We start from the raw sequence: 11438 nt of genomic DNA on the forward strand, positions 1-11438 counted from the left end.
TTCGCGGGTGCAATTATGGGCGCATGTGTTTAGTCTGAATGCGCCTTCTCCACAGGAACGCGTGCGTCTAATTACATGTTGGGAGAGCGCGCTGGCAGCCTCGCCAGAGCACGTCTGAATCGGAGCCCTTTGTATGGCTTTTGTATGTTGTAGACGGGTAAGAAGTTTCCTCTGGTAGGGACTCGACGGCAGATCCAGCGTGATGTGTGAACTGTGGTGGATGCTGTTTACAGAAAGTCCATGTTTAATGGTTTAAAACTAAAACAACATGAGAGATTAGGGCTACGGTTAGAAAAGCCATACTACATGTAGACACACACAGTTCGAATAGTTCGTAATATTTAAATTATATATTTAAAGTGTGTGTATTGAAATATATGAGATATATATATATATATTGGCATTTTTCAGTTTTCGACATAATTTGAAAGTATCTGTTACTTTTTACATTGATTTGTAAATTTTGTGATGAGAGGCCTAAAATAAATGACCCAGAATGACCTGGGAAAAATTCTGGTTCCATTGACTTACCTTGAAAATGAATTATGTTTTTTCCTTCTCCTGTAAAGTTACTATTTTGGAGATACAAGGTTTTCTTCTGAAAAACCTTGTATCTTTATATATATATATATACATATATGGGACATATTACATATAGATACTCACATATAGGATATGTTAGTTACATATCGCTTTTGTTGGGAAGCAAACTTGGAACTCCAAAATAGTAACTTTACAGGAGAAGGTAAAAACATACTTTACCTTCATTGTAAGTCAATGGAGCCAGAATTTTTTCCAAGTCATTTTGGGTCGTTTCTTTTGCTCCGTTCATCATGAAAATTACAGACAATATAAAGGACAAGAGGCATTTTCAAATATAATCAAAAACTGAAAAACGACAAAAATGAAGATACGGGATTTTGTTCAGACAGCAGCAATATATATATAAAAGAACATATTAGCATTAGCACATTAGCATAGCATTTGATTTATATATTTAGTGTTATTTCTTTTCTCACTGTACAACTTCTTGATCCCCGATCTGTATTACTGTATGAGCTGTATTACTCGACTACTTGGTAAATAAAGGTTGACTGAGTGATATGAGACGTTATTATTAAATATAGGTACTTACATATATTACATATCCACTGTCTCCAAAATGGTAACTTTAAATGGACGTTAATGCTGATTTATTCAAAGTAATTGCATCATACATATTGTTATTACATGTACGTACATGTCACTAGAAAACCTTGTATCTCCCAAATGGTAACTTTACCAGAGAAGGAAAAAACCTACTCTACTTTTTGGCCCATTCTTCATTAAATTTACAGACGATGCAAAGAGCAAAAGACTCTTAAGACTATTTACAAAATATGTAAAAAACTTCAACGATTTATATACAGTACTGTGCGAAAAATCTACTTATTTGTGTACTTTGTGTTTATTTGCTGAGAAAAGTGTTAATATTTGAATAAACAAAATTTATAGAATATTAATCAATGATTTTATATAATATTGATGTTCTGGACGTCAGTGTGTTTGTTTACCCATCTCCAAGCCTCTCCTCCTCGCGGAAGCCCAGTATTATATGTAGTTATAAAGCAGCTCCTGGTTTGACCAATCAGTGCTCAGTAAATTGAGCTCATGATATAATTGATGATATTAACGAGTCTCTGTGGCGGCTGTGAAGGTGTCCAGGAAAAATATGGACCCAAGAAATTCTTATTACTTTTTATTGTTTTTCTGTTTATCTGAATTATGAATACGACTTTATTCTAATGTATATTGTGATAAACTCCCTGCTGAGGTCAACTGGTTAAACATTTGATTAGACGCCTAAAACTTTCGCACAGTACTGTGTGTGTGTGTGTGTGTGTGTGTGTGTATACATATATACATATAAACATTATATATATATAAACACACACACACACACACTGCTAGTTCACTGATATGTATATGTGTGTATATTTTACTGAACTTGGAGAAGAACTTAGCTAAGCTGTGCTAATTCCTAGCATGCTAACTAGCTACCCAGCTAGCGCAGCCGTCGACTGGGTTAACTGAGTAAACGGATGAATTCAGCGGTGATTTTTCAAAGAAGCAGCGAAAGCGACGGTGAAGGCCTGAGTGTGCTGTTCATCTCTACAGCAGGCGGTTATAACTGTAGATGAAGCCTCATTAAATACGGTGTTTCCGTCTGTCGGTGGAAACGGGAGGAGGCGATTCTCCAGTGACGTAGCTGTGATGGAGTCGGGTAACTGGTATTTGTTGTCATCCTCACTATAGGATATAGTCTCTGGGACCCAAAGCTTGCCCACCCCCCCACCTGACCTGGCACCAGACCCCCCGGAATGAAATTCAGTCTTCAGTACTGGTGTGCGTGTGAGATGCCTGCGTGCTCGGCGGCTCGGCGGCCGGCTGCGCTGCGCTGCCCGAGGCGCTCTGTGTGCTTGTTGTGGTTGCGGAAAGCCAGCGCCTTCACTCAGGCTGAAGGGTCCGCTCACATGCGCACAAATGTGAGATGGCTCGCAGCGAAATGGGCCATGTTGGGTACAAAGCTCCATTTCCATCTCTTCGTCTTTCTCTCGCTCTCTCTAGTAGGAACGGGGCGGCAGGGAATTCGCACTGATATCGTTGATATCACAGCCTTTGCTGTTGGTTTTATATCATCTGATCTCATCATGATCTCCAAAGTGGTGACTTTACTGGAGAAGGAAAAAACCTACTTTAATTTTAATGCAAGTCAATGGAACCAGAATTTTTCCCGGGTCATTTTGAGCCGTTTCTTTCAGCCCATTCATCGTGAAATTTATATACGATGTAAAGGGTAGCAGGCTTTTTATAACGATGTGAAAAACTGAAAAATGCAGCAATATATAGCACTTACAGAGTGTTTGTCCATGTTTTGAAGCCCTATTGTGGTTAAAATGTACTGAAAATAATAAATAGCAGCTAACAGGTTAGCCAGTGGGCACCCGTCCAAGAAGGCCTGCTGATTTCTGTGAAATAAAAAATACGTTTCTGTCATTTTTAGCCCGTTTTTATTGAAGAGGATTGTGATTTTAACCCCGTGCACATTGTAGTAATACTCTTATTTCATTGTTAAGTTTTGGTTTGAAACAAGTGGGTTAAATTCTTGACCCGCCCCAGTGAAAAACGATCCAGTCAGTCCAGTTTCTCTGTGGTAAATCCAGGCAACTTGGCTCTCCCATTGGTTCGGCCTTCAGGAGCTGCACTGTTGGACGAACCACCCACAGCTCATGGTCATCAAACACTTACTGGAACTGCCAACATTCACTACGATTAGTGCGAACTGTCCCATCACCAGCTTCTCGCTTAGCGTCTGTGTCCTCTTTCGCTCTCACATTATCTCTCTCTCCACGTCTCTCTCCCTCTCTCTGCTGGGCAAGTTCATTTGCTTCTAAATCCCAGCCTTGAACGACAGATTACTCCCAGTGGAATTTCCGCGGCTCCGCTAGCTCAAGACACAGCATGAATGCGCCGACACAATAGCGTGGAAAAATGTGCGCTAAGCTGCTCCGCTTGGCCTGAGCCTTGACAAGCGAAACCTGAAAAAAAACCTGATATTCATTAGGAGGAGGAGGTTATGGTGGTTCAGAAGGTCTGTTTGGTCAATTGGGCCAGACTTTTAACTCATGGTGACCGTGTGGAAGTGTTTAGCGTGGCTGTGTCTGTCTCCCGCTATGCTTTAACAACTTTCATAAGGTTTTACAAGCACACAATCCAACAAACATTGGCTGTTAAGGAGCTTTTTGGCTGCTTTGACCCTGTGGTGCAAAACACCCAACCCAGCCCCCCCTCAACAAACCCAATCGAGTGGGTTTGCCTGCTGAGTAAGACAGATTTCCTTCCTGATGAATCAGCTGGATCATTTCATGTAGTGGACTCCAGAGAAAGCTTTAGCTCTCACTAAAGAGCGCAATATAAAGTCTAGAGAGGTCGACCCGCTCGCCAACCTGGACATAAGGCCAGGAGTCTCAGCTTTTACTGGGATCAGCTAGAGTTGAACTCAATTATTGGTGAGATTGGGGTCTAACAGAGCTGCACAGGTCAAATCTGAACTCCATTATTGACGGGGATTGGTGTCGAATCTGACGTTCAATATGACTCCGCAAGGGCAGAACAAACTGCTCATAAGGGATTAGCTTATAGATGTAGAGTCCATTAGCGTCATATTCCATTAAAGGGTCTTGAAGGAAGGGTTCGCCAGTGAGATTTTTCACTAGAGTGGGTGAAATGTCTGCCTTTGGGATGAAATATAAAAATAAGTGTGCATTTGGAACCCAGTCGTAATATATTGTAGCCCAAATATCGGCTTCGTTAATTATAAGTCAAGCAAAGCTGCTTCAGAGGCACAGGCCAATAATAAGCTTGGAGTCAGAACATTGATCTTGGTGTAACGTCAAAGAATTGTAGGTGAATTTGTCTCTGAAAGACAGATGATGGTCTGCAAGATTGCTAGATTCCAGCAGATGGAAGTTCAAGGCCTGGCTAACCCAAGACCCTCCACCCTCATTGTAGCTCCCCACTTCCTTGCGGTTACCACAAGCCCTGAGGTCCCATAGATGAACCCACGCTGTAGTTTTTCACTAACAAGTCATGTTTTATAGTGGTCGTTTGGATAATTTACTGAAATTACAGAGTAATAAGTCTCAGTTTCTTTTTTTTCATATTCAATCCTTTTAATTATATTTTTAGATTGAAAACAATACGTTTATGTTTCAAGGTGTTTTAAAACTGAACTAAAATGAGTTTTTCTTTCCAACAGCAACGTCAAACAGCACCTTGGAAGGCTTGGAGAACCTTGAGGGAGGTGTATGCAAGACCAAATCCATGAAGCTGGTGCTCCGAGTCGGACAGAGTGAGTTTTCATGCTACCTTTACCACCGACTTCACATTTTGGTCTCTTTATTTTGATCTGCAAATTGCACAAAGTAATAGTTTGGGCAAAAAATGAAATGTACACTTTTTGCCTTATCTCAAATAAGGTCAGTCAGCCGAGATATGTTTGCTTTTTTAGTGTTGTAGCTGAGCTACGAGGCCAATGTAGCACGATAATAAGCTAATGGATGCTTGTAGCTCTTTAATTAGCATGTCTAAATCATCACATACTCATTTCAAACCTTGTTGAGCCGTTCAGTAATCTCAGATATACTTCCTTAAGAGGTTTCAGACACTGTATGACTGAGTTTTATCTGGAAAAATGTAGATAACAATACAGACGCATGTAACAAAGCTAAAAGCATTAGCATAGCAACAGTAGTAGCAGCTGCCTTGAAACCTGAGGTATTTTTTTCTACGCATTTGTCAGTTTTATAGATAAAGACTCACAGAAAACACATTGAGATTTCTTTACTACTCAACACAGTTTCGGTTGGGGTTAGTGTTAGCATCGGTGTTAAGCCCAGGCTGAGGTAAAAGCTTGGATTGAAGGGGAATTCCACCCGTTTTTCCATAATTCTGTCATAGCGACGTAAACAAAGTCATTCAGAGGGGTTTGGCCGTGGTTCGTTATAGCAAATCCAATTTCTTTACAGTGGTGGTGACAGGAACCAGGGGTCGCCATGACTACAACTCAAATATGGGCACTTTTTTTTTTTTTTTTTTTTTTTTTTACCATCCAGAGCCACCAGAGAACCTACATGAGTCTTCTGAGTTCATATGGAAGGTTGATGATGGAAAATAGTGGAAAATCTGAAATAATAAGGTTTTTTTGGGGGCCTCACAGTGCCCTGCATGTCTCCCTCCACCATGAATGGATTAAAATAAAACGTTTTAGGCCAAAACTATTGTTAAACAACGTCAGACATCAGACAGGGTATTCATTACCATTCTGTAAGGGAGCTTTTAGAGGTGGACGTCTGGTTCTTATCACCACCACTGTGAACAATTTTGGAAATTTCTCTAGAACGGAGCTTTGAATTTACGTCTCTGCCTCTTCACTATGCAGAACTTCAGAGAACTTGGCAGAGTTAACCTTTAAGTAGATATTTAGTTGAATGTAGTTTATCAAAATGAAAGTGTTATTTATGGTATTACTTTCTCAAAAGAGACACTAAGGCTACGCTCACGCTGCAGTCCAGTCCAGAGTGAAGCTCCTACAAAGCCTGGTGATAAACCGGTACATCTGTGCGCTATTGGACCACTTCTGACCGTTTGTTCCGTACTTTGGGACTCTTTCCGCCACCGCGTTTCCTTCTGTGTGTGGAGCACACGCGTGTTAGCCGCGTCTCAGCGTGTAATTGAAATGTCATGTGCAGTCGCCTCCTACGGCTGGGCCAGCTGTCCCCTTCTTCCTCTGCCGCGGAGAGACTGCCTACTTTAAGCCAATTCATTAATTTCTCTCGCTAATCCTGGAGCAGAATAAACGCAAGGCAGGAAGCTCCAAGAGGTGGTCCCACTTTAGCTCAAGCGCTTCCAAGAACAGCGCGTATGCGGAATACAAATGTAATTCCATATGTCCAGTAGTTGTAGCTGTACGTCATGTTCCTTACTGACAAAAGGTTTGACAGCTCAAGTAATTATTTTAAAAATGTGTATAAAATTAAATGAAAGTATACTTTGACATAGGAACCAAATTTAGAAAAGCTTTGGACCACGATTGCCTGACTAATGCCTTGCCTTGAACATGGACGTTATACGTATGTGTTTGTATCGCAGGTCCTACTGACCCAGTCTCCACAAAAGACCATTCACCAAAATACTCGGACACCGACAACCAAAGCACCTTCAACAAGGAGAACGACATCTTTGGCAAAGCTGGTATGTGTCACTGGGATCGCTTTGGGGTGCATGAGCAAATTTAATGTTATTGTCAAGTATGTTTTTTCACATTGTGATTATTGATAATATTACAATAATTTTGACCCCTGAACTTCAAAACATGTCTCTTTAATAAAATTAGACAAATACATGTGGTTTAAGGGGATAATTCCCCAGTCGTAGTCCAATATCGCTGGCAAAGTTTATTCATGCATTTTGCTGCAAATTAAGTTGTGATACTTTTTTAATCCCACAAACGGGGAAATTTCCCCTCCGCATTTAACGCATCCATGAAGTGAAACACCACATACACAGTAGTGAATACACACACTAGGGGGCAGTGAGCACACTTGCCTGGAGCGGTGGGCAGCCCTATCCACGGCACCCAGGGAGCAGTTGGGGGTTAGGTGTCTTGCTCAAGGACACCTCAGTCATGGACTGTCGGCTCTGGGGATTGAACTGGCGACCTTCCGGTCACAGGGCCAGTTCCCTAACCTCCAGCCCATTCTGACACTGGGTCTATACAAATTGACAAACATATGTTAAAAAAGAGTAACAGTAGCCACCATGAACGCTGAATTTCGCCCATTTTTGTAAAGAACAGTATGTCACACTTGGCCAAAACCACATCCAATCCAATCCAATAAAGTCGAAAATTCAGCGTTCCAGGCTTCCGGGTTGCTATTGTTGTTACTTTAGTCCTTTTATATTGATAAAATATTAAATATTGGATTTTTCTCCTATATTCATTCATTCTCTCTGCTTTCTTTCTTTCCCAGACTCCACCCCGGACACCGATGCAGACGGAAAGAGCGGCGAGTCCGTGGGCCCATCGGGCTCAGAGATGGCCCTCTTTGCCGGCGTGGCCTCAGGAGTTGTGGTGCTCATTCTTTTATTTGTGGTGGTTCTGGTGCTGTTGGTGCGGCGGCGGCGGCACCGCAAACACTTGGCCCAATGCTCCGGCCCACTCCCACTGCACACGCTGCCCAAGCGCGGCAGCACCGGCGCTAACAACAACGGCTCGGAGCCCAGCGACATCATCTTCCCCCTACGAGCCTCCGACAGCATGTACTGCCCGCACTACGAGAAGGTCAGTGGGGACTATGGACATCCCGTCTACATTGTCCAGGAGATGCCCCCGCAAAGCCCGGCCAACATCTACTACAAAGTTTGACGCAGCCGCTCATAGGATGGACGATTCGAGTAGCCTCCTGAATATGGACATTGTTTTTGTTGATGCCGTTGGAGGAGTCCTACCAGGCAGGACGGAACGGGGATCAAAGCCTTGAGCCTGTTTCTTGATTGAAAGGAAAGTCTGTGATTGGTCTGGTGGAGGTCTTTAATAGGTCTGGTGAAAGTCTTTGTATGGCCTGTTCGAAACTCTGTTTGGTCTGGAGAAAGTCTTTGATCTGGAGAGTGTTTTGATTGCAGCCCGGTTCTACACAGGGAAATCTGTTCAAATAAGAATGACTGAGATAAAGAACTCTTGGAACCAACCAAGGATTTGAAGGCACATGTGATTTATCCAATCTAGGGCAGACTGAGGTGCTATCAGATTTGCACTCAGGGGACAACAATTAAGCCACTTCAGAAGGATCTAAACTTTGCAAATTTACGTGCTGAGAAAGTTAATCCGGGCAGAAGTTGTAACACCACCACATCAGGTCATGTTCCGAAAGACTTTAATCAGATTTTCTGGGATAACTAGACCTTTTAGGTCTAGTTCGCTAAGTGTCACATCGTATTTGGCAAGCTACTTTGATAACTGTTTGCATCTCAAGCCAGTTTGGTTGAACGTGTCTTTTCTCTAAGCTCCCGTTTGAAGGAGCTGGATGAATCATCAGAACAGTCTGGCTATAAAAGACTTTCTGCATCTCCAAGCTGGTCTGATGGATGTATAACACATATCAAACTCCTGCTGCTTCTCCTCCATATGCCGTTTCTGCGTCAGGGTGCGAGATTTTGCAGCTTCTTCAGGCCGCATGTGGTTCTCTCGCCTGCTTTGGCGGCTTGTCAAACGCTTCGTCAAGGAAGGAAAGCCAAATACGATATTGTGCACAAACTCCTTTGTTTACTCGTGTAAATACTACCTAAATCTTTAATGTTGTTGTTTTTTTAAATTAAGTCTTAAGTTATGTTTTGTATGAATCTGAATACGGAGGAGAAGAGGATGGAGCCGTTTCTCGAGTGTTAATACCATACATTTGTTTTGCTCACGTACGCAATGACCAGCAGTGGCGGTTCAGCGAGTCTCAATCTGATCTGTCCAAGTGTTGATTTGTTGATTGTACACCAAGCGAGTGTTCCGTTCCAGCTGGCTGCAGTTAAATGGATTATGATTGTTCGACTGAATGAGCTCATAACAGTAGCTCGGGCTGTTTCTCAAAGTTTGTTTTGTAACATTTGAATAAAGCTGTTGGCACAGTGGGTTGAAAAAGTCAAGAGTTGGCCTGCATTTGTGTTTCCTAGTTTACAATCTTTCAAATCTACATGAAATTTGGTGTTTTATAAATTTAGATTGACAAACTGTCCCATTAGATGCCTCACAATTGACTTTTTTTAGCCAGTTTTGAATGAGGGACGAGTGTTTCAACCATACTTATGTAAATTTCAGCACTTTTAAATTTAATTTTAATCAAATAGTATTCAAATATCCCAATACCTGATTTTGTTATGTATCTAAAACAAGTATATTTGAAGGCTGCCTACATAGAGGCATCATAACACATACACACAGTGAATAACATTAAAGAAGTTTAATAAATAATAAATACAGCCTGCCAGTAGTTGCAGCATAGCATCAGATGTTTTATGACGTAAATGTCATTATATTGGCGTATGAACTTTGTTTACTTTATAACTCTGTTATGACGCATGATTCCCTAGTAAGTAACACCATATTTTCTCATCATATATGATCATCTTCATACATATTGCTGCTGTTGGATCAAAACTTCATCTCCATTTCTGAAAACCTTGTATCTCCATTTTTGTCATTTTTCAGTTTTTGATTCAATTTGAAATTGCATGTTGTTCTTTACATTGTATGTAAATTTCATGATGAATGGACCAAAACAAATGGCACAAAATGCCTTGGAAAAAATTCTGGTTCCATTGACTCACATTAAAAGTAAAGTAGGTTTTTCCTTCTGTAAAGTTACCATTTTGCAGATACTAGGTTTTGATCAGACAGCAGTGATATGTCAATTTTCCTGCTTTGCTGAAGTTTTTGAGCACTTTCATAGAACTGATACAGATCTTAACTAAGCCTCTGCCATATAAGTTCTTCAGAAAAGGACTTAAGTTGAAGAGCTCTTAGATCAACTGCTTCATAAACATCACATGTCCTGTTATGAATCCTGTTAAACTGTCCATGACCACTCAAGTATTGCTCTGTATATACACTTAAAAATGAATGTCAACCTAAAATGAATGAACCTTTTCCTGAGATGGCGCAACTTGAGGACACCAGAATGCACTCAACTCAAACCTCTGACTTTAGTTAAAAGTGTGAATGAAAGTTTATTTGTTTTTAACTGACTAACTGGGATTGTTTCCATCACACAGTCCCATTAGGCATTTTCTCCTCATGGGTACCTACTTACGGATGGCTGTGGCATCACTGGGGTTCAAGCTCACAATCTCCTAATGGGAGTGAAGCTCAAAGAAATCTGATTATTTCAGATTTTCCACTATTTTCCATCATCAACATTCCATATAAAGCTCAGAAGACTCGTGTAGGTTCTCTGGTGGTTCTGGTTGGTAAATAAAGTGTCTATATCTGTGTTGTAGTCATGGCAACCCCTGGTTCCTATCACCACCACTGTAAAGACATCTGAACCATTTCACACCAAACCCACTCTGAATCTCCCTGTTTACATCTCACACACTGAATATTGCAAGAATTTTGAAAAAATTATTTGGATGTACGTATATATTTAATGAACCACACCCATCCCTCTTTAAAGAGCCAGCAGATCAGTCAGTAATAATTCTAGTGCAGGAGTGTGAAGGGTTTCTGGTTTGGTTGGGCACCGTGGGCTGCTGGCTTGTGCCCATCTGGCTACAGGTTGCGGTTCTGCTCCTCTTCTATGCCCTTCTGCCCTTCACAAAGGCACTTCACTCTGCTTTGCTTTGTGGCTTTATCTGAAACCAGTAGGCTTTTCCTGTCAAACCACAACAGCCTTCAGGAAGGAGCCGCTCGGTTAAAGATCACATTTACACAGTTACCACCAAAGTAGCTGATCTACCAAGACAATCTTATACACTGTGATTGTTCTGGTGCTCATGTTTGAAGCAGAGATGTGTGAATGAGCTCATACAGTAACACAACCTCTACACAGAGCACACTTACAACTGGCATTATTTCAGCTAAACTTTTGTGCACAGTTTCTAACATTGGAAAAAAATGAAAAACATAAAAAAAAAGTGCAACACCTTTTGCACTGGCCACATTTTATGTTTCATTTTCTCCCCAAGATGTTAAATTCATTGAATCAACCGCAACTGTGCATTAAAATGTGCAAAAGTCTGGTCTCAGTAGAGGACCGGGGGTGCCAAAACCTTTGCACAAGGCTGTATGAAAACAGATAAATAACTTTGCGTGTCAAATTCAGGCTTTAAGACGGCCACTTAAGTTGTTAGCT

At 41.3% G+C, this 11438-nt stretch overlaps 1 protein-coding gene across 1 annotated transcript in view; it reads left to right on the forward strand.

Moving 5' to 3' along the window:
* efnb2b (ephrin-B2b) overlaps positions 1-9236 on the forward strand; it is a 20618-nt gene extending 11382 nt beyond the window's left edge. The window contains exons 3-5 of the mRNA XM_017719325.2: positions 4799-4891; positions 6691-6792; positions 7572-9236. Of these exons, the coding sequence (XP_017574814.1) occupies positions 4799-4891; positions 6691-6792; positions 7572-7966 (590 nt within the window). The 3' untranslated portion in view covers positions 7967-9236. The remainder of the gene's footprint in view (positions 1-4798; positions 4892-6690; positions 6793-7571) is intronic.
* The last annotated feature ends 2202 nt before the right edge of the window (positions 9237-11438 follow it).

This window comes from Pygocentrus nattereri, chromosome 12 (genome assembly GCF_015220715.1).
Source record: "Pygocentrus nattereri isolate fPygNat1 chromosome 12, fPygNat1.pri, whole genome shotgun sequence".
Classification (NCBI taxonomy): Eukaryota; Metazoa; Chordata; class Actinopteri; order Characiformes; family Serrasalmidae; genus Pygocentrus; species Pygocentrus nattereri.